Genomic DNA, 25,045 nt, shown 5'->3' on the forward strand with positions numbered 1-25,045 from the left:
GCTCGGAATTGTTTGCTCCTGACGATAAATCGGTCAGTACAACATTGACATGCATTCCTTTACGCATGGGCTTTCACTTTGGCGATGGATTGCTGTTAAAGAGAAATATATTTGAATCGATTTAAATATACGGAGACGTTAATAGAATTACATATTATGTAATTCCATATTCTTCTTAGCTCTTTCTGCTATATCCTTAATATAGCAGAAAGAGTTAAGTTACGTATAGGTAGTTGTTCAAGAACATCGCGTGTAGTATTTTGTTTGAAGGTAGTTATTTATTCGTGAATAGTTGATACGGTGGTACATCACCAACCATCGAGATATCGCGAATTATATTAGATACATCATACACGGGCCGCGATATATTATAAACATCTCTGTTATTATAGTATGTGTATTTCCTGCTAATATTATACATATATGCGAAAGTTTGTGCGGATGGATAGATGGATGTTTGTTTCTCTTTTCACGCAAATACTACTGAACCGATTGCAATGAAATTAGTAGGTATGTAGGTAGCTGAAAACCCAGAATAAGACATAGGCTATTTTTTATCCCGGAAATCCTACAGGAACGGGAACTATGCGGATTTTTCTTTGAAAACACGGGCAAAGCCGCTGGCGGAAATCTAGTAATAACTAATGAACTTGGCTTGACACGCTGCCGCGTGACAATTTGTCACTTTGAATTGTCACATTTCCTGTGATAAGTAGGTAACCACTCATGTTATTTCACAAACAATTATTTATTTATCTCTTTTCAATTGATTACGGCATTATCTAACAAACTTTCGAAATATTTCTGTGCTAATTTCAACGTCTTAAACACTTAAACCACCACTGTAATAAGTTATTTTCGCAACTGTCTAACATGTTATGAGATATTCACTATTTTGTGGTATTATATTTTACTATTCGGTATATTTTCGTTATTAGGAAATAAGTTATTATTAAAATTTATATATTTTAATGTGCAGAACTTGTTTTTATTACCTCGAATCCTTAAGGAAATCTTGAAATTTTAAGCTGTGTGGAATCTTTGAACATAAGATAAAACTATTATGATTCTGCTCAACTGAGCTAAAAGTTTTTAACTTTTAGTTAGTGCTTGTTCAAGCTTAAAATTGAGTTAAGTCTAAGAAACGGTTTTGTGTCGTAACGTATACACGTAGCATATCTAATTACGATTTTATAATGAAGCTATGTATAAAAATAATATCATATTGTTTTTGTCATATTCAGATCTATAAAAAATTATTCAATTTTGGTGTTAGTGTGTAAAGATAGCATAAAAGTTTCATAACTGTTACCCAAAATGGTTTCTTATGTGCAGGTCTAAGACTACAGTCACAATGAGAACTATATTTTTCGAAAACCATTGAAATTAGGAAAGCAGTATGGAAATAAAAGCCAAACATACCTGTATTATAACAAAAATCTCTTCGTACTGAGCATATAAATAAATGTAAAACAAAGATTTTTCGCTTTTATACGAAGCGGTTTCCATTCCAGGTACACAACATTATTCAAAGTGTTCTATCATTTTGGGATCAGTTAAAATAAGTAATAAAACTAGAAGTTTTCAACTTGCCTCGACCCGGAATAAATCTTTTCGCTGAAATCTCCAAAGGGAAGCCTCTGGCTACTGTATCGGTTAGATCTAATGAAACTTTCCAAAACCTCCCCTGTGACGTGGATAGGGTCGCAAATAAAAATCGAATTCGGAAAATCGTGTGGTTTTATACGATTTTATTAAGGCGAAGAAAAAAATATTTTAATAGTTATTATTTAAACTATTAAACAGTTCGCCTAATTTTTCCTTTATTTAATAAGTTTACTTTTAGCGAATAAATATGTGTGATACCTATTTAGATATTTAAAAGATACCTAGGTACAAGATTATTCCCAAGAGCCTTTAACCTTTCTTGATTTCTTGAGAAACAGAATAAAATGTATTCGTCTGGGCGATCAATCACATATAATAGGAAAGGATTTAATCGTTTATAATTTTTACATCGCAATTCCATTACCAGCATATACTAACACAACCTAAGAACACAACATTAAAAGCATTAATGAAAGGAGAATTTACGACATTGTTGTCCAAGTCCAAGTAAATAAGAGGGAGAGCATTTAAAACTTCGCAAGGGATTGTAGAGTGACATGAGGCTTTATTTGATATTCATATGGCACGCGCGCCTAATTGTTTTGTTACGGTAAGCCGGTAAGCTCAGTTGATCACTGAATTCCGGGAAAATTATTACAAGTCAGTGTGCGTCAGTTTATTTTTGGACAGTGTGGGAGTACATGATTCAATAATTATTGTACTTTACATCACTCACGCCGTATTCGCATCAGTTGTCTTGGAGATTCGTTCTTTTGGAATAAAAATAGACGTAATACAATTAGAAGGTTTTTTTTTGGGGAAAAAGGCTACAAAATAGGTACATTTTGTAGCCTTTTTCCCATGTAAAAACAGAGTGTAGGAAATAGACCTTAATAATGTTAGTTCAAATATGCAATTAAATTCAACACGATGTTATGAATATTTGTTATTCAGATTTATGTAAATAATTGTATTCAGTGAATGATTTTATGATAAACTATAACTAATCATTTAAGAAGAATATAAAGTATCAAGACACGCGGCAGCGTGTCAAACCGAGTTTTTACATATAGGTATTATATATAATACTGAAATAAAATAAAGAAGAAAGGGTAAAATTCTACGATTTGGTTCGTATTCTTATCCGATTTTAGGTAGCATGATCGACGATGTAAATGGGCCGCGATAAAAATCAATATTAATTATGAATGAATTACGATGTCATAAAGTCAAGGTCGTATCTTTGATCAGTAACCCGAATGGGAACTACGCAAACTTAGCTATAGTGAGAAAGAAATTATTTTAGATAATATTATAATTTTTATAGCGCTTAAAAATGTCAGCCTGTTATTCAAATAATCACGTAAGTATATGGAACAATATAACTTTTATCTAAACTATTAGTAAAAACAAACAAAATATACCTATATTTTATATTTCTTAATTTCATCCAAAGTCTTGTGAACCGTTCTCTAACTTTACGGGATCACGGGCAAATCTTCCAAGGCAATTTCAGACAGAGCCATCTTATGTGACATATTCATGACCACTGTCACCCTTTGCCCCAAAATATATGCACTGCGTAGATCCCAGAGGTCTTATAGTAATTTAAGGTATGTCTAATGTCTATGTTTTCTGAACAATAGTTATTTAATATTGTTCCTACATTTTAACATCGCTTAATCACGTTATCACTAATGAGCACACTTTAAACTGAATATCGATAACACAACGGTGTTCGGTCACTGATTTATTCATAGAGGAGTAATTAACTTTTTAATTAATATTATGATATTATGATATTATAGTTCAATGTTTTTAAAACTGTATGTATATGAGTTAAGTGGGTAGGTTTAATGAAAACACCATATTAAAATATTATACAATTTTTCATCAAAAATTAATACATTTTAGTTCGAAACGTACAAAATACACTTCGAATAATAAACACGGCCTGCGGCTCTTTAACTTATTTAGTATAGATAAAATACATACAAACAGATTATGCTAAAAAAATATTATTGTGATATTCCAATGTGACATTCGGACATGAAAATAGCATTTCAAGCCTGTAGATACATTTATATTCCACAGCCAAAACGTTTTCCGCTTGACTGTTTAGTTAAATATAAATAGTGAGGTTTCAAAACAAAGCACAACCCCGTTTTGAGCTGGCAGAGATTTGACTTCTGCCTCGTGTTGTTTGCACAGTCCGCGCAATCAGTGCTCGGTCATTCGCCACTCGGCATACATATAAAATAGGCCCGACGTCAACTTGTATTGACACAAGCCTACTTCGCGGTCAAACTTTCCTAAATTCTTCCAATGCTTACGATTGTGAAAATTGCGATGTGACGAATAACGCAAAAACATGTAAACAAATCTATAATAATGTTTTCTAATAATGAAGTTTTGAAACAATTTACTGCATTGAATCTTCAGGAAAAGTGGCACTTCTGATGCTGAGCAACGCGTTTACAAGATATACCTACACAATAACAATGCACGATGTATATAAGAGAGAGATCGATCCACTTATGCTTGATCTTGTCACTAATTCAAAAAAGTTGATTTTTATTGGAGAAAGAATAGCAGAAAAATTCTGTCCAAATTAAAAAACTATCATTTTAATTTTTGAAAAGAAATTTACAATCGTATTATTAACGCTATTCGCAATTCTAATTAGTGTCAAGGGTGGATTTGTAAACCCTTATTTATGTGCTTCTTTTATAAATGTATGGTATTCATTTTCAACGGTTTGGCGATATTTTCAACTTTGTTTGTTTTTCGTTGCATAAAAATAGATTGAAGATAATTTTCAATAAAAGCAATATAAATAAGCAAAAGGTAAAAAATATGGGGGGAAGCTGGACTTTAAAAACACCTATCGATATCATTTAATCATTCATTCAGACATAACAGACTCTAAATAACTATTGCTACAAAGTCTAAATAACTCTAACATTCCATCTGTGTCTGTAAACTACCGAAGCGATCTTTTAGAAATTTGCAAGGGATATAAATTGCTCACATTACGGAGAAAGACATAGACTGATTCGTAAACGAGTCTAGAGTAAAACTATCCAAAAACTTCTGCTTACACTTGAAATTCAGTAGTACTAGAGTCTAGATAAACATTATTTTATATCACTGAAAATTTAAACGCAGCGTTATATTAGTTGTTGAATATTTTTTGTGAACGTCAGCATAATATACGTAACCGCAATGCTCTCTGAAACTGACTTGTTCAGAATTTATTTAATGGTATGTAAATTGTATATTTTAATCTGGTTGATCTGGATTACAATCAAATCATGTTACTAGAATATTATCAATATATTCAATAGCTATAATATAAACTAGGTAGAAATTCTTGTAAAGTGAATGCACCTAATTTAGGTACCTACTTTTCTTATTATTTGACCCATATGACAAAATAAGGTATTTATATATTTCGTTATTTAGGATATACCTTCTTAGTTCTTACATAAATTATATTTGTATCTAAATATAAATAGAAACAATCGTGTTTAACTTCGTTATATGATTGATGGCGTCTTTGTGTCGGATTATCGTCTTAGTTTGGATTTGGCAGAAACGACACAACAGCGAAATAAACCGTTCCTAACGTTTCAATAAAAGTCCAATTTAGCAACATTTAGGTTATGTAGAGATAACGTCGCACATTTTTATGCTTTTTGGCATCCGTATATCTGGTTGTTTTTATTTTTTCTTCTGAATTGAATATATTATGTTTTAAAAATAAATATTTTTAACGCATTCTTACGTATGTGTCTATGTTTATTAAAACAGACTTACTATAAAATAACTTCGAACTAAATGACAATAGTAAATCCAAACGCCGTAATGATACGCCATAACTCTCTAAGTGCTCAGCTAAAGTGGGCAGGAAGATGAATACGGAAATTTATCAGAACTCTACTCAAAGAAGCTAGAAAGGTTCTCGTAATTTACCTGCCGGAACTAATTTTAGGAGCTGCTATATACAATATTATCATATTTACGATGTTTTGTCCAAAATGTGCAATCAAACACTGTCGATATTTGGTATCTGCTAGAATATTTGAAACAATGGGATCGAAGGTAGGTACTCTCTCGAGATTGATTCTAAATTCTTCAATCCCAATACACACGTCCTAGGAAAACAAAAAAAAATTGAACCGGAGCGAATTGAGATCAATGGCATGATATTTCGATTTCCGATAGACTTTTTTAATAAAACATCTGACATCTCTGTTATGAATTTTCTTTATACTGGGTGCAACATTCCTGTTCATATTTTGCACTTAAAAATGTAATGCAATGTAAAGAGGCAGAAGTTTTGAGGAAAAGTAACTTTTCTACTAAAATTGCTAGACAATAATGTTCTGCAGCTAAAGTTTCACATTGTGAAGCAAATAAAAATATATAATCTGTGGGGGCCAAGACTAACTATGAGTGACTGAGCCAGCAGGGTTTACGTAATTTTTTTACATTGTATTTTTTAATCATATTTTCAACCACAATGTCTTCTTTGGGTGTCCTTCGTAATTTACCACCGGGCATGCAATATTATAGAACAGACATAACTTAATAACAACAGTGCTCAACATCTCTTACTAATCACTTCAAAAAATGGTAGAACATAGTAGCATTTCCCAGATTCAGGTACCTAACCGCGCAATTTAAAACTTCACACAAATACTGACAAAAGTTAAATATTAAATAGCCATTAAGAAGTTCGTGTTACAAAGTTGTTAAATATATAACATTATATAGTGTCATAACACGACTGTTTCGTGTTAATTGTAGTTAATTAATTTTGCGCGGAAGGGGCGAGACCGGCGTCCCAAAGGATGTGGTATCGTTTTAGGCCTCCGTTGGGCTTGTCGCATAACACATAACAATTTGCTTCGACTAATTTTATATAAAATTTTAAGATATATAACTTTTATGACAAATTATTAATTTTCATATATGTATGTACAAATTTAAATTATTAGAGTTTGAAAAACGAAGAGAGCTTTTTTTTAAACACAAATAGGTACCTACAGCGGATTGATATGTTGTAAGTATAAAATAGATATGTAGGTACATAATTTTTAGAAAGTGCAGAAAAAATATAACTTTTTAAAAGCAAATATGAAAGTGAATTAGGTACATTTTTGATATTTACGGCGCCGCGCGTCTTTCCGAACATCTGTAAATTAAACCGAAAGAGTAGTTAATTACATATTTTAATTTAATCATTCTATCCAGTATCGAAATGCGTTTAAAATATCAAGATTCCAACGCTTATGTGTAGGAACTCTCGTATGATGATTTTACTTCATACTTTAAAGCTTCGTAAACTTAGTACAAACTACAAACATGGAACATGTGATATTCTAAATTAAATAACCTAATTCACTTAGCTCCGAGTGTTAGTCTTAAGCGAAGTATTAAATAATTGTAAACTAGACTAATATTTGATCACATATGTAATGAATTGAAACGACCAAAAACAAACTAGAGCTTGTTTTCATTCGTGTATTGGTAATTCGAACACTAACGTTCATCGCATAAGTATAATTGAAATGTAAATATTTATAGAAAGTACATGCACAATTCATGAATGTTTTTGATATACAACTCCGTTATCGGTTTTCATCTAAACATGGCTTATCAGGTGATTTTTATCGACTGCACTAAAAAGAAGATCATGTATTTCGGGTGCATACAACATGTAAAATAAGAAAAATATGTAAAATTCTGTGCATGAAACATAAACGGCTTTATGTAGCGTAGATATAAATACTAGGTACCTAGTAGGTATGTCATTACACTTACAATGTACTCGTTGCATAAAATAATAAAAAGTATATGCTGGATTTTTGACGCCTATTTATCCTTTTCTTCCTGTCTGTTTTAAATAAAAATAATTAATTAAAACTTTACATACCTACCCACGATCAAAAAAGATTTAGCTACTTTAAATAATTTGTTAAAATGTTGTATTCAAATATAGTAACATTTTCCGTCAACATTTAACAACATAGGTACATGTGCTCAGGGGAATCATAAACATTAAACTTTCAGAAAATTCATTTACTAGCTAATTTAGCATTTATTGTCATTAGTAAAATTTAATTCGCTTCAAAATTGGATCGCGTGTTAACATACGATGTCTATAAAATGTGGCAGATAGTTTTGTTGTAATAGACAAATATTGTAATCTGTATTTTAGTAATAGTCAACTGTTGTATTGTCTGTGTGGTATCTATACTAAAAAGGAATTGTCTTTGCCCTCTTCCCGTCTCTTTGGTTCGTGGTGTAATGTCGTGTGCGCACAATAACTTGCTTTAAAGTATTCTTATAAAATAAAGTTTATTTATCAGCATCCACAAGTTGTGTTTCAATATATAATTCTTTCAACAACTTTCACTTATTTGAATTTCTTTTCCCTATCATTGTGCATTGTTATGTTCTCAGGAGTGCGACCCAGTAGCACTCATTCAACTCATTTAACGTCCCTCAGTCGTGTTTACTGTTTACAAAACGAACCTCACTTGTTTATCGAACTGATTTTACATGACAACATATTGACTTTAAATTTAAAGCACAAATTCGATGACCCTCTGACCTCGTTAACTGTATAAAATTATATATTTCAAAATAAACTGTACCAAAACTTCAGAAACTATAATATGTACCTACACCACTTTGTGTAAGTTATGCTAATCGGCAAACAAGCGGTATAGGAAAAGTTATAGTTGTGTTGCTTGGTACAAAATTGTGTAACACTTAAATAACGTTTTCATAGTTTGAGCTTACTTAAGTAAATTCCTCTAAAGATAGCATATGCAAAATCGTTCAATCTTAATCAGATAGATCCATATAATATACAATCTGTCGATTTTTTACACAGTACTTAGACTTAAATAAATATTTCATAAATAAATATTTCATAATTTTCACACACGTGACACGGCGATCTGATCCCATACTAAGCTTTCGCTTGTGTTATAGAAACCTGGGGCCTTAGACAAAGTAACAATTACAAAACGATAACGAAGTTAGAAATCGCAAAAATGTATGGGATTGACATTAGATAGACCACGTGATCTAACGCGGCGTATGTCAATCCCATACATTTTTGCGATTTCTAACTTCGTTATCGTTTTGTAATTGTTACTTTGTCTACTGGGCCTGATGGCTGATAAACATACATATATAATTTTAAATAAATACTTATAAAGATAATTAACATCCAGACACTTACACAAAGAGTCAATTGTAATTTTTATTACAAAAATAGTGATTTTTAAGTACTTATATGTATAACAGGCAAAAAATATACTGACCTGTCATATATATCTTAGAACTAATATTTCAACAGTAAGTACTTGTACTTTATGGCATAAGCTCAAAAATATAAAAAGTAGCTGGTGTCACATGCCACTGCACTGCTAGCGCTCCGTAAATAATTCAACCTAAATAAACGGTACAAAACGTACGAAATGTTGCACAAAACGGTGAAAGGCTGAAAAATAGAAGCTTGTTTTTATTTCATTGTATTTGTATTTGATAAACGCTTTGTGAATTATCGACATTAAATATAAAAAGATCAAAGAGTTTGAACCACATTGGATGAAATTGACGTAACGTAACGTAACGTAATTACTTATAACGTAAGGGCGTATTCAGAAAGAAAGCTTGAAACTTATAAGCGCTTATAAACGCTTATCGGCGCTTGTCAGCGCTGGCCGCTGGTAACCCGCGCAGGAAAATATATGAACATGACAAGCGCCGATAAGCGCTTATAAGTTTCAAGCTTTCTTTCTGAATACGCCCTAAGGATATAAAAAAAATTTAAGTAAACTGAATTTGATATTTTTGGTTTTATGGCATTCAAATGCTTTATAATGCAGGTTCTAGTCCCGCCTCGCGATCGATTTTTTTCTATTCTTTATAAATTTAAAATATAAACTACTTACAAAGTTATCGACATAGGTAATCACCCTTCAATGAATCCTTTAAAAATCTGATTCAACTTTAGATATAATATATTTTGTATTCACTACTGTACGTGTGTTAAATTAAGAAAGTAAAGATTAAAAATTATAAGTATCCAGGTAAGTTTGTTGCATGAATAATATGATTTAATCATTATTTAGATATCAATTGCATTATTTTAATTATACAATACAAAACATAAATACCAAATTAGTTTGTTTTATTGACGAACCTTTTTTTTAATACACAGTCGTATCACAATTATGACTGATTTAATCAAAACCGCTGCACGTTTATGAATATGAGAATAATAAATAATACGAATGCATTAAAAATATTTTTAGTTCCATCTGCTTTCCAAAGCTCGGGTAAAGTTTTGAGCAACATTTTCTGCTACGTTATATGCTTTCAGGAAAAACCGCATCCGGTTCACTGTGTCTTGTTGAATACTAAATTATTTATGATGTTCCAGAGAGATTAAAAACAACAAAATCCAAAAAGAAGCATGTTTATAGCTATAGGTTGTACCCGCAAGTTAAGTAAACGATTGTTTTTACCTACGCAAATACGCCCACCCCTTAACAATCTAAACGAATTTCCATGTTCAATAATAATAGTCAATTATTGTTTTTTTTTTTTATAAAAAATACAGCTCTTTCGTTCTTTTTTTCTTTGTTTTCACATGAACTCAAACTCCACTTGCTTTAACGTTATATATTCCACATTTTATTTAAGGTCTTAAATAGTCTCTTGAATAGCAGACAAAACAAACTGAATTATTTATCAGTCTTACTTTGTAGAAGCAAAACCCCTCTAAAACCCGAATACGTTTCGTAAACATCTTTTACTTAGATTTGAAATATGTTAGTCCGGGATACATCGCCCATTTTTGCAAGTGATTACTATCAAGCTAAGTTTTCGTGAGTAGCTTTATTTTGATGAGATGCCCAATAATTTCATGTATGAAACTCTCGATTGTGGTAGCTACCAGAGGAAACAAGGATAAAATATTTTGATTTGATGGTTCTCAAATATTAATTACTAACTGAATGTTTTTTTTTGTTCAATCTCAAGATAATTATCTACATTATTCGAAAAAATATTTGTCCTACAAAATCTATGGTTTGATCAAAGAGTCCCCCTTTCCAATGTGTATCGATAACGAAGTCATCATAAATGATTAGTAACCAGCTGATTTTTTTATTTTCACTTATTTAATACTTAAATAATTCAACAGACATATTGTCCTACAAATTGCGTAATAAATATTTGAGAACCGTCAAATCAAAAAAATTTATCCTTGATACCTCTGTAAGCTACCACAATCGAGAGTTTCGTTCATGAAATTATTGGGCATCTCATCAAGATAAAGCTACTCACGAAAAATTAGCTTGATAGTAATCACTTGCAAAAATGGGCGATGTATCCCGGACTATGTAGCAAGATGTCCACGTGCATCGCTTAAATATTTTTGCATAAATTGAAAGTTGTATGAAAAAGTGCTTTAAATTGTCATACATTTATTTGTACCACATATAGAGTACCTGTTTTTTTTCAACCATGTAGAGACATTTCAAAATATAGGTCGAGTATATCTCGTGCAGCCCCCACTTAGATGTGGGAAGATTAGCATTAGAAAGTCATTACACGTAGCGAGTAATATAACATTTGTTTGTATCCACTTAATTATTTTAATGAGCATATTTTTTATGTCTGCATATATTAACAGTGTGACGGATAATTTAAATAAAACAAATAATTGAGCGTTGTCACTCGTTTCAAATGCAAATATGGGGGATTATTAATAGAATTTCATCTGTATTTAGTGTATCAGCACACCCCGGACACTCCATACAAAATGATCGTTTTGACAGTCACACTGTAGAGACTGCAAATGTGTGTGTTAACGCTTTATGGTTGGCACATTTGTGACTAGCGTAAAAAAAAAATCGCGTTTTTCTGATGAAATACATCCGTAAACAGCACAATATCTAACCATTTTCTACGAAAAACGATAATCACAAATCCAAAATAATAAAATTACTTTAAGTCAATTTGATTAATGTTGTCAATCTTCGTTGCGTATCGTCCTTGGAGAAAAATATGGCCCATTTTATGTCTGATCGTGCGGGGGAGGTAAGTGTTTAATTTTGGCGGGAGGCGGAGAGTGTCCGTTCTGTAGCGTTTAGCTACTATTATGTATTCTGTGGTATCAGAGAGAATAATTGACGCTTATTTAGAAAGGTCCAATGCTCTTAGTTCTTGTTCTAATAATATAAGTATGTATATGGACGACATACAGTAAAGTCCGTACGGGAAGACGACCTCTCTTGCGTATTTTACTGATCCCTCCACGTGTCGCGATGATGCATATTATATTTGTAATTGTAATTTTTATTACAAAAATAGTGATTTTTAAGTACTTATATAACAGGCAAAAAATATACTGACCTGTCATATATATCTTAGAACTAATATTTCAACAGTACGTAAGTACTTTATGGCATAAGCTCAAAAATATAAAAAGTAGCTGGTGTCACAAGCCACTGCACTGCTAGCGCTCCGTAAATAATTCAACCTAAATAAACGGTACAAAACGTACGAAATGTTGCACAAAACGGTGACAGGCTGAAAAATAGAAGCTTGTTTTTATTTCATTGTATTTGTATTTGATAAACGCTTTGTGAATTATCGACATTAAATATAAAAAGATCAAAGAGTTTGAACCACATTGGATGAAATTGACTAACATAAGGATATAAAAAAATGTGAGTAAACTGAATTTGATATTTTTGGTTTTATGGCATTCAAATGCTTTATAATGCAGGTTCTAGTCCCGCCTCGCGATCGATTTTTTTCTATTCTTTATAAATTTAAAATATAAACTACTAAGTTATCGACAGATTTTTAAAGGATTCATTGAAGGGTGATTACCTAATCACCCTTCAATGAATCCTTTAAAAATCTGATTCAAGTTTAGATATAATATATTTTGTATTCACTACTGTAGGGTAAAAGTGGGATAGATGCCGCACTAGGATAGATGCCCCATTTTCAAAAAACCTCACTTCCCAGAGTCCTGACTACGAATTAATGATTTAAATAGGAGCTCATATCACCCCGAACCTCGTGTACGCATGAGCTGTTGTTTGGTGAAGACGTGTTTCGCTAGTGCGTGTTATAATATCGGCGGCGAACTTCACGAACACGTTAAAATTTAAAAAGGTTGATACTATTTGCCTTTGCATAACTTTATAAGTATTAATAAATTTCACTATATTTCTTATTATGTCTATACACTGGTTCATTAAGTACAAATCTAAGTAAAAATAGTGGCTCTTTTGTTTTTATTTAATAAAAAAAGATACTGGGGCAGCTATCCTTATCAAAGAGTATAGTTGCCCCTGTTTTTTCGAGGGATAGATGCCCTTAGGGGCCTCTAAGGGCATCTATCCCTCAATACATATGTACATGTTATTATCGATAATCACAGGTACTGTTTATATTTTTACCTGATTGCGTCAGAGGTTTTCTCTATGTTAACCGATTTTACTCGTTTAATTTGCTTTTTTTGTTATGTTTACTTACTTATTAATGATCTGCCCTTATACTGATTGTAGGAGAACCACACCACGAAAATACAAACGAAATGAAGGAGGGCGAGCGCAAGTATATTCTTGGACAACAGAACAACTATGTGAACATGACATTTGCTGGTTTATCATATAAATTTTATTAGATTTCGCGTTTATAGAGTATGTAAGGCATCTATCCCACTCTGCAGGCATCTATCCTCCTTAGTATTTTCATGGTGGGGCAACTATCCAACTAGGTAGGCATCTATCCTCAAAAAAGGTGTTCTACAAAAATATTTATTACACATTATCTATAAATGATAGGATAAAAAATATATATAGTAATTCAAAACAGATAATTAACCTAGCTATATTCATACAAAGTGTTCGTATAAGATTCATGTTTTTAAAATTATAAGGCTATTTCAAAAAGTGGGGCATCTATCCCACTTTTACCCTACGTGTGCGGTGTGTTAAATTAAGAAAAAAAAGATTGAAAATTATAAGTATCCAGGTAAGTTTGTTGCATGAATAATATGATTTAATCATTATTTAGATATCAATTGCATTATTTTAATTATACAATACAAAACATAAATACCAAATTAGTTTGTTTTATTGACGAACCTTTTTTTTAAATACACAGTCGTATCACAATTATGACTGATTTAATCGAAACCGCTGCACATTTATGAATATGAGAATAATAATACGAATGCATTAAAAATATGTTTAGTTCCATCTGCTTTCCAAAGCTCGGGTAAAGTTTTGAGCTACATTTTCTGCTACGTTATATGCTTTCAGGAAAAACCGCATACGGTTCACTGTGTCTTGTTGAATACTAAATTATTTATGATGTTCCAGAGAGATTAAAAACAACAAAATCCAAAAAGAAGCATGTTTATAGCTACCTACTTTACCAACAAGTAGGTTGTACCCGCAAGTTAAGTAAACGATTGTTTTTACCTACGCAAATACGCCCACCCCTTAACAATCTAAACGAATTTCCATGTTCAATAATAATAGTCAATTATTGTTTTTTTTTTATAAAAAATACAGCTCTTTCGTTCTTCTTTTCTTTGTTTTCACATGAACTCCACTTGCTTTAACGTTATATATTCCACATTTTATTTAAGGTCCTAAATAGTCTCTTGAATAGCAGACAAAACAAACTGAATTATTTATCAGTCTTACTTTGTAGAAGCAAAACCCCTCTAAAACCCGAATACGTTTCGTAAATATCTTTTACTTAGATTTGAAATATGTAGCAAGATGTCCACGTGCATCGCTTAAATATTTTTGCATAAATTGAAAGTTTTATGAAAAAGTGCTTTAAATTGTCATCATTTATTTGTACCACATATAGAGTACCTGTTTTTTTTCAACCATGTAGAGACATTTCAAAATATAGGTCGAGTATATCTCGTGCAGCCCCCACTTAGATGTGGGAAGATTAGCATTAGAAAGTCATTACACGTAGCGAGTAATATAACATTTGTTTGTATCCACTTAATTATTTTAATGAGCATATTTTTTATGTCTGCATATATTAACAGTGTGACGGATAATTTAAATAAAACAAATAATTGAGCGTTGTCACTCGTTTCAAATGCAAATATGGGGGATTATTATTAGAATTTCATCTGTATTTAGTGTATCAGAGAGAATAATTGACGCTTATTTAGAAAGGTCCAATGCTCTTAGTTCTTGTTCTAATAATATAAGTATGTATATGGACGACATACAGTAAAGTCCGTAAGGGAAGACGACCTCTCTTGTGTATTTTACTGATCCCTCCACGTGTCGCGATGATGCATATTATATTTGCTACAATGTGTAGTGACTGTAGAACTTGTAGTGTATATTTATTTCTTTATCACTGTGTAGAAATAATCTTTGATAATAATCAAATTATGACCATCGATATTGATCGGTTATCGAACAGTTCTAATAAAAAACAATTCTAGGTATAGTGTGTAAACCCACGTTAAATATATATAAAAATGACTACACTAAAGATAAGCAGTGTAAAAAATTTAAAATATGTTGCAATTTATGAATACAGGTGATTTATAGCTCATAGATAGAGAAAAATCTATTGAAATGTCTATTTAAATTTTATCTATAATAATTGACAACCGTAGTAATAAAAATATAATGTATTCAATTCAGTAAATTTGCAGTATTTTTTTCAGCATATAGTTGTCTTTGAAGTAAGAAGTTATTATGTTGCATAGTGGAAAACAGCTAAAGGTTTTAATACGAAAGGGACGCACTTTTACGGCCCTCGAGGGTCTCACTGCTGCTCTCGTAAAGAAGTATTTTATTTTTCCCTTCCACTCCTATACAATCGATGTTTTAAAACTTTCACTATGTCCTTCAGTTCTAGATATAATTAAATAATCGATTTCTCATTAAATATCGATATTTATAAGAGTAAATAATAACACTTTATTGAAACGTTCGAATAAGCTATTTATTTTTTCTGAAAACTAAAGTAAAAGACGTGTCAATGGGCGTTAATAAATAAATTTTAAAGAGGTCTATGATATATAATTCAGGCACAATGTTGCAAATGAAACCCTCTTTGTATTCCACTGTGCCGCTGGGAATTGATTGTAGCTGGCGTACCTTTAAGTTATCAAGTGTTTCGATATCTTGGAATGCGTATTATTTGATAAATAGTGTAATGTAATCTTGATGAAATGTGTTTATATATATTTTCTTTTTATATACTTTCCTTCAAATACGTGTAAATTTTGTAAAATTATTCTTATATAAGTATCTGAATTCTTTATTAATTTACAATTTTTAACGATACCCCTATTAATACGATATTTTTAGAATAGATCGATTCTCTAAATTAATTTTAGGCTATAATAGGACGTTTCAATCAATTAAGCCAGTCTTGAATATATAATAGAAACTAAATTATAATTACCGCATACTTTAGTAGTCTACAAACGCTCAGCTCTATGATCGTAAAGTCTCAACGTAAAGATTACGATCTAAGTTTATTACATCTACGAAAATTATACAATAAAACGCAATACAATGAAAGATAAACATCTTAATTTAGTTTTAATTTGAAATCCTTGCAAATATAATTAGAACGATAGCATATTGGTGTATAAATATTGCAATCTATATATGGACTCAGTTATTCAGCGTCATATTTTGAATAATGTTATACCCTATTATTTATTTAAAACGACGTCATTCGTACACATGGTGTGCGTGATAAAGTCAAACGTGTCGCTTCATTAAAAATTAAAATCTGTCAGTAGCAATGTTCGGCTCTATCTTCTGGTAACATTATTATTTCCCTTTCGTACAATAACATCCAACGTAAGAGAATTTAACGTTGGCCTCTGAACAATTCCAGAATCAGAACGAAGGTACAAACATAATACAAAATACATAATTTTCACACCAGCCACGTACTCGCCATTTCAGTGGCACGCGCCGTGTATACCTGCACTTCCGACACTCTCACGGAACAATATCAATAAAACCGTATTATCCTTTTAAAAACCGAATAAAATTAAACGTGAAATATATATTTTATGGGCTCTCAAACGAGTTCATAAATGACGGAGTAAAGCAAACTGATATAACTGAATGGCAGAAAATCAATATCACTGTGTCAATTTAAATATGTATATCCTATGAGGAAAATTAATGATAATGTATTGAAAGAGCAATTCATAATTCAACACTCACCGAAAAAATATTTGTTAGTCATCTTTAATGTGAACAGTGTCCTACGTGTATAAGTATCTATTAATACAAATTAATTTTATTTTTGTACATTAATGTAATCCATTACTCATAACTTTATTATATCTGCAGTGTTAGCCTTCTTGCAACTTTCTTGAAGATTACTCCTCCATAAATAAAACTGTTAAAGTTTAGTTAAATATATTTTCATGGAATCCCTAAAGCGTTATTGAATACGGTTTATGTACAAGTAAAGATACACCAGGCAATATTTAAAGTTTTCAATGGACCGAGCAGTCGCTCAGAAAGAAACAAAAGATCAACAATAGATATTTCAGCGAAATACGAAACGAAAGCTTTCAAGATATTACAAGAAATTCTTGTAAGAATATTTCTGACAGACAATCGTATTTCTATATAATATATTTCTCTTGCTAGAATTTAAAATTTAAAGGACGATTCGTCTTACTGACGTTCGTGCAGCTTATCTACTGCACTCACCTTTCTATACAACTTGTAAAAATTGAAACATTAATCTTTTAATCGCGAAGTAGAACTCTGTTGATGGCTTTATGTCTGCATGTGAGATATCTGAATGTTTTAATCTCTTTGTTAATAATTTAGCTGAATTGTCGCACAAGTATTCAAACACCTACTTATATTAAAATATCAGTAGGTAGTCGTTAAGTAGTGTATTGATTTTGTGACTAAATAAGAACAGACCGAATTTCGCGGTCTGCTTAGGTATAGATATAGGTCTACTAAGAGTATTTATAGTACTCTTCAATTGTTCCACTTTCTTTTATTCTATAAACAGATCTGAAATAAGTAATGGACTACTTTTTCTTTGATATCTGTAAAATTTAACGTTATTTATGAACTGTATACTATTTATAGTAGAGAAACTTAGCTCAGAAAGCTCAAGCAGATTACCCTTTTAAAAATGCATTTAATATCTAATAAATTTAAATCGAGAGGTATTAACTGTTTGCATACCATTTTTTGATAAATATATGGATAAATAATAGTTTTATTAATTATAATAAAGTTTAATAGAATAAAATAAATCGTTTTGCAGTTGGAGCTTTTCAAGTATTTGTCCTATATAACTATATTAAATTGTTTATAGACGTGTGCAACGATTAGAGAAACTCGGAAAATGTTATCAATGGCAAGCATAATAAAAAAATTAACTGTGAATAATAAAGGATAGGGCTGTAATTGATTACGGCGGCATTGTACCCCTGCGTACCAACTAGAGAGTTGCATAGTTGAGGCGGAACTCATAAACCGTGCAAATCATAACAACGCCGGGAATGGTTTACGGCACGCAAAGAGGATGCGATACTTTTACGTGTTTCCATTTCCGTAGATTGCAAATTACACTACACCTCACTGTTTCGTTCGCAAATTTGATATATCCAATATGAAATCCGTTTGCTACACGATACTTTCGCGTTCATTCGATTTTCCGTTCGCAATTTCATTTTTGAACGAGAAAAGCTTGAGTGAGAGTTTGACTCGTGGAAGTAAGAACTAAGAATACAATTAATAATTTGCTTGTTCGTTGTTATTGCGTACACACAGTTTAAGCTTTTCTGTCAACTTGCTAATTCTTATCTCGCACTCCCTCTACGAATACAAACATAACATTGTGTATTCATGCAAATTGTGTAAGATTTGACTACATTTTCTATGTAACGTGCTATCTAAATTAATCAGCACTAATAAATTAATGTATTGTTGTGTGTCTTAAGCACAGAAATATATACCTACCCAAACGCTTACTATCATGTCAGTATAAAATATATACATAATAAATTAAAGAACCGAAAATTTAACCGCATAAAAGAGCTCAAGTAAAATTTTACATTTTAGAAATTCGGTTCTTAAAAAATAAAGCAACAATTTAGAACGCTTGCTAAAATACGGAATGGGGATTAGTTGTTGTGGTGCGTTCATTCCGTAAAAAAAGCAAAAAAGAAAATCTACGTTCAACTGGCCAGCTATTTTTAACGAGCTTTTAGCGTGATACGTCACCAGCATTAAGCATTCCCTTTGTTTCTTTCAGCGCGTGGTCACACAGAAGTGCGCGTGGAGCTCCAAATGGAGAGATGGGCAGCCCGAGGGGGCTCCGTCCGGCTTCGCTGCGTTCACGACGTGCCTCCCCACCTCCTTGATAAGGTCGTCTTCCTTCGCCACGGCACCAAGATCTTCCAATACATTAGGGACAGGAAACCGCCGTACAGGAACTTCACGACGCCCGGCGCTGTACTTAATGTTAGTGAGAGGTTTTATCGTTACATTAATCATTCATTTAATTATAGGGCTATAGTAGCAATAAAGAAAGACGCTTTATTGTTCTATTCTTTCTTTAGTTATATATTTCTTAATGTAGTATACCTATTAAGGTAGAGAGTGGTTTACCCCAGAATTCTTTACATTTTAAAAGCACAACGTAAACCGTAGAGCAGCCGAAAGAACCAACTAGACATCATGTCAAGTTCACATCGAAATCCATCCACGAACCAAAACAAAGACGCAATATTTGATCAGTTGATAAATTACAAAAGCAGTAGTAACCTGATAAAAATCTTCGGAATAATATTTACACAATAATCACAGTTGTAAGATGGGGAGGGTCGGGTTGCCCTCTCCCGTGACACTATTATGGGGCTGACACCCGCAAGCAACGGTCATAAATGAAGGAAATTGCAACATTTTCCCCGTATTACAAGGCAACACTAATTTATTTATGCGACAGTAATTCTCGACGGATATAATAACATTTTATGATTTACGATGCCATATTAGTCTAAACACTTTGTAAGATTTATATGAAAGTTATGATGTATTTTACGTTCTTCGTTATTATTTTTTTGACCGATCTATATTTTATAATATATTTTTTGCTTATACATATAATACGCACCTTCTTTGGTACATGGAAAAATTAGTAATTCCATTTTTCGCAATTATACTGATTAAAACAAAACAAAAAAAATCATGAACATAATATTACGATAATTGCGTACAGAATTAAAATATTGAAAATTTATTAAATATTCTTTTAATAAATGTACATACAATTACAATTCTACAAGAAAGTGTTCAATATCGCTAAGAAGTAAAGATACTATCTCTCGTAGGCATTTTTAGGTGTGTAGAGTCAAATTTATTCTGTATATAGAGTTGACTACAACTGAACTTTCTTAAAATTTATAAAATTATTCAGACTTAGAATTTAATTCCATTACGTGTACAGGTATCTCATAAATAACTCCAGCCTCTAGCTACAAATAAATTGAAATTTTATATTATCTCGTGCTTTTATTTATAAACCGGAAAAGCTGAAATTTATACGTATGAAATATTACAAGTTGCTATTTATAACTCACTCTCAAAATTAAATGTAGCTATAAATATTGTCACGTATTCATAAGTTGTACCTACCTACATCTGTAGGAATGGAATGAATAGTAAATGTAGGATAGTGATTACTTGATTAAATACGATAACAAATCGACTGTTCAACTACAATTTCAGTTAAAAGTACCTAGTTGACACTTGTCACTAAAATCGAGTGTTTATTTTAAAATATTCAATACATGATTTGCGTTAAAACATTTTTATATATTGAAATATTCCAAAATATCCTTATTCACTCCAAACACGGACGTGCGAGGAATCCAGTACGCCTTAATTCATACACTCGCTTTAAACGTCATTCACATGCCCTAAGTTGCGAAATGTAAGCCATTTGCAAACACTCCAGAATGTATGGACTCACCTTAAAAGCTAGAAGTGGGGATGCCGTCAGGGTAATAGCCCGGCTGGAGTTAATTTTCCGGGTCGGCGTTGGGTGAGGTAGCCATACTTTAAGGAACATTACGCACTATGTACGTAGGTACATCTTAGATGTTCGGTTTAAAGTCAAGACCTACCAAGTGAGGTGAGAGGTCAAAAAGAAAAGTGCATTGTTCTCTTTTACACTATTAGATTGTTTTAGCAATAGAAGAAATGGTAAAATAGGTAGCTATAACTTAACGGTTATGGTATAAAGGAAGATTCAACTTCTGACATGATCGCAATTTAATTCACTCTTCTTTTGTTCATGCTTATCTACGTTTACATTTTAACAGTATGAGTGCCAATACAAAATCTCATCCTGTAAGAAAATGTGATGAGCACAAATAAAAAATATGCAAAATCTGTTCGTATAACATGCAGACACCCTATATAAAGTTTCTCATCAACGCTCTGTTCACCGTTTAGTTGAAACGTTTTAATGAATTAGAAGATCTCAGCTTGCAACTTCACGAAAATTACGGTAATATCCGAGATGTTAGCCGTCTAGGAAGTTTACTTTTTTTTACGAGCTGTGGCATGCAGCGACCTTTTTTGTTTCGTTTAATTAATTGCTCATTTCATCTTCTTTCTCGCACAGATAATAATCCAATCTCAAAAACACGAATGCATTTTGTAATGAAAATAAACCGTGTCAAGTAATCAACATATTTGCAATATTGGACTGTTGAATGTTCTGTAGTACATCAATTTTAAATTATAAAAGCTCGTTTAACTGATAATAACTGGTAGGAAACTGTGGAAATGCGTAACAATGGAGTGAAAACGCACAATAGCGATTCATTTCAACGCCCATCATTCTTCCAAAACTCATACATTCTATGCCCTTTATCTTCTAAATTTACTGTAGGTATACACTATACAATATAAACGTAATTAGATATATTTATAATAAATCATATTGAATTCAATTATATTTAGGTAAGAAAAACAAAGAAAGAATAAAACAGAATGGTTTAATTCGCTCTTGCAAATTTTTTGGTAAAAGAATTTTCAGAGCATACTTGAACCTTTTTAAGATGAAATCTCATTCCTATTACCCTACACTTATGAGGATTGGCAAATAGCCTTCATTACTTTTATTTTTGATAAACAATTTTAGAAACATGAGCGTATTCATAAAAAAAAATTACCTGAACATTAATAAATAATAATTCAAGTTTTAAACCATAAAAAGCAGTCGACATCAGGCGCAGGTGGCGCAATTTTGCAATTATGATTCCGAAAAAGTAAATAGATGAGCTTAAAATGCATGCCTGTAAATTTTCAGTAGGTAGGCGTTTTCCCTCATTTATATCGGTTCAAGTGAAGTCAATCAGATAAAAAAACAGCGTTGGAAAAGCGCATTTAATTTAATTCGGTTTACCTTACATTCTGTTGCATGTACCCGTCTCATTTGAGCGTGAGGGCGTAACAGGTCGACCTCGCTTCCAGGTCAGTCTGGGAATTACTGATAGACTAAGTGCAAGACCCTGACTTCAATACATAAAAAATACAAGCTTTTATTTTAAGCACATTTTAGAATATTAATTAAGACTATTGTAATTGGAGCGTTGTTGTGGTTTTAATGAGCGTTTGGAATTAAAAATAGGAAAGCTTGCAGTTGCAGTGTACGTAGAATATAATATTACCTAGACTTCAATATATAATTATGTATATCTATCAATACGATATGTACCTATATCCCGAAGCAATATCATACTTTTAATTGGATGTAGTTTAAAATATAGGTACCTAACTATTTTTTTCTTTTATCTTCTTGGAACACCGGGAAGATCCTCTTGCTACGTTTACGAATAGAATTGTGTGTTTCTTTTCTTCTTTTGTATGTTACGAGGTACTTTTCTTTGAAAAATCTAAATCTAAGAAAATAAAGGAAATATTACAATTGAAGTCATTATCAATAGATAGAATATTAATGCTAAACATGGCATACTTCAGCGATCAGATACTCTACTACTAAACCTCTGATGATTTAAGCTCCATTTCGACTTTATATTCTTTACTTTTTAGTTATATTGTGCAAAAGAGTGTTTGTTTGGTTTTCGTTCGCGTCACAACGAAGCGATTTTATTAAATGCTTTTTTGTCTCTGAAGATGATAGAATGCTAGAGAGTGAAATTGACTACCCGCGCTGAAAAATCTCATCCAATGCCAGATGGAAAGCAGTGTTACCAAATTGTAATTTAATAAAATGAAAACAAATGACAGCAAAACCTAGAACTTGCTTCAACACTACTCACTACTACCAGTATAAACTTTCAGTAAAATTTATCGTAGAAATCTGTTAAACTTAATTCCTCAATAAATATATTATCTCATATTTTACAGATCGCTCTCGCAACAGAGAACTCCATAATCCTGCAGAACCTTGACTTCGCAGCGAGCGGCAGCTACTCGTGTGAAGTATCCCTTGACACACCTATCTACACAAAAGCGTCTCCTGAAAAGCAACTTACAGTATTCCGTATGTAAACCTTTGTTTCGCTGCCTTTAATCTAATGTTGAGCGTGTTATTATAATCACTTTAGGTATGTAAGGCTTTCGATAATGTAATTTTCTTGTTACAATTTTTTAGGGTTCCGTAGCCAAAATGGCAAAAACGGAACCCTTATAGTTTCGTCATGTCCGTCTGTCCGTCTGTCCGTCTGTCCGTCTGTCACAGCCGATTTACTCGGAAACTATAAGTACTACAGTGATGAAATTTGATGGGAATATGTGTTGTATGAACCGCTACAAAAATATGACACTAAATAGTAAAAAAAAGAATTGGGGGTGGGGCCCCCCATACATGTAACTGAGGGATGAAATTTTTTTTTTCGATGTACATACCCGTGTGGGGTATCAATGGAAAGGTCTTTTAAAATGATATAAAGTTTTCTAAAAAACATTTTTCTTAAAGTGAACGGTTTTTGAGATATCAGCTCTCAAAGTCGTAAAAAGTATGTCCCCCCCCCTCTATTTTTATAACTACGGGGTATAAAATTCTAAAAAAAATAGAGGTGATGCATGCTAATTAACTCTTTCAACGATTTTTGGTTTGATCAAAGTATCTCTTATAGTTTTTGAGATAGGTTGATTTAACTGTAATTTATTATATTTGCTGCTACGGAACCCTTTGTGCGCGAGCCCGACTCGCACTTGGCCGGTTTTTTTTATATTCATGTAGGTAGGCGCGCGTACTTCAGCTTTATGGTGGCTAGTATAGGTTTTCTGTTTTCTGTGTTTGTCACAGTTATATTATGTATAGTTAAATGTTAACTTTTCTTCTCGTTTTATTTTTTCTCTTCAGCCTAAATGTGTAAACATTAAAAATATAAAATTTTAACATTTCCCAGTACTTATAAAAATTTAAAATAAAAATGTTATAGAATTTGACCAATTAATACATATCCTGATAGTTTTGATTTCGTTTTCAATTAAACGTGTAAAATTAAAAATAGATATGGACTCATGTAGCACATTCTTAAAAAAATACGTTGCTGGTTTATTATTTTTATTTTAATTAAGTGCAAAATATAATGTCTGACGCATTAGGGCCGGCGCCCACTGCCGGCACGGCGTGGCATGGCAGGGCAGAGGATTTTATTACTAATGAAGTTATTTTGAATCCTATTTCAATCAGTTTAGAATTCAAGTTACTTTATTTCGATGCCACGATGCCGCGACGTATCGCAGGATGCTGCAGCATGACGCGGCACGCCGCAGGATGCGGCGGCATGACGTGTCTTGCTTTGGGGTCGAGGAATTATGATTGCTAGCTAGTTGAAATAAGGTTGAAACTTATGCAGCATTAGTGGGGCTTTTAGCAGGATGCCACGGCATGCCGCGGGATGCCATTGCACGCCGCGGGATGCTCTGCCGTGCCATGCCGTGCCGTGCCGGCAGTGGGCGCCGGCCCTTACATTGCCACAGTACAGCGAACTTGCACGTAAAAGGATTAAAGCGCGTCACACACGGTGAAGATACTATAATATTTTATGTTAAGATTCTCTAACCGACCCGAAATTTTGTGTCAGTGTTTCGGGTCATTTGTAACAGGATGGCGGTTCTACAGGGGTCTTAGTACGCAATGACAAAAAGAAAAATGATGGTCAGAACGCTGATACCGGATACCTTAAGATACTGAAATATTTTATAGTAGAGAATCTTAACATAAAATGTTATAGTACTTAGGTATCTTCACCGTGTGTGACGCGCTTAATAATTGACACAGATTTAAAAACTTTTAACTCGATTTTATGTTCCAAAAATTATAATTAAATTGTGTCACATGAAAT

The 25,045-nt window shown here is 32.3% G+C and overlaps 1 protein-coding gene across 2 annotated transcripts in view; it reads left to right on the forward strand.

Annotated features, from left to right (window-relative positions):
- The window catches only part of LOC149908926 (uncharacterized), a 49,342-nt gene that overhangs the window by 17,051 nt on the left and 7,246 nt on the right, over nt 1-25,045 (forward strand). For both annotated transcript variants that reach the window (XM_090120499.1, XM_090120500.1), the window contains exons 3-4: nt 18,970-19,178; nt 23,097-23,232. In XM_090120499.1, the coding sequence (XP_089976625.1) occupies nt 18,970-19,178; nt 23,097-23,232 (345 nt within the window). The remainder of the gene's footprint in view (nt 1-18,969; nt 19,179-23,096; nt 23,233-25,045) is intronic.

The sequence above is a fragment of the Colias eurytheme genome, chromosome 4 (assembly GCF_061535395.1).
Source record: "Colias eurytheme isolate Ceu_HAF_F1 chromosome 4, ilColEury1 Martin Lab GWU primary, whole genome shotgun sequence".
NCBI lineage: Eukaryota > Metazoa > Arthropoda > Insecta > Lepidoptera > Pieridae > Colias > Colias eurytheme.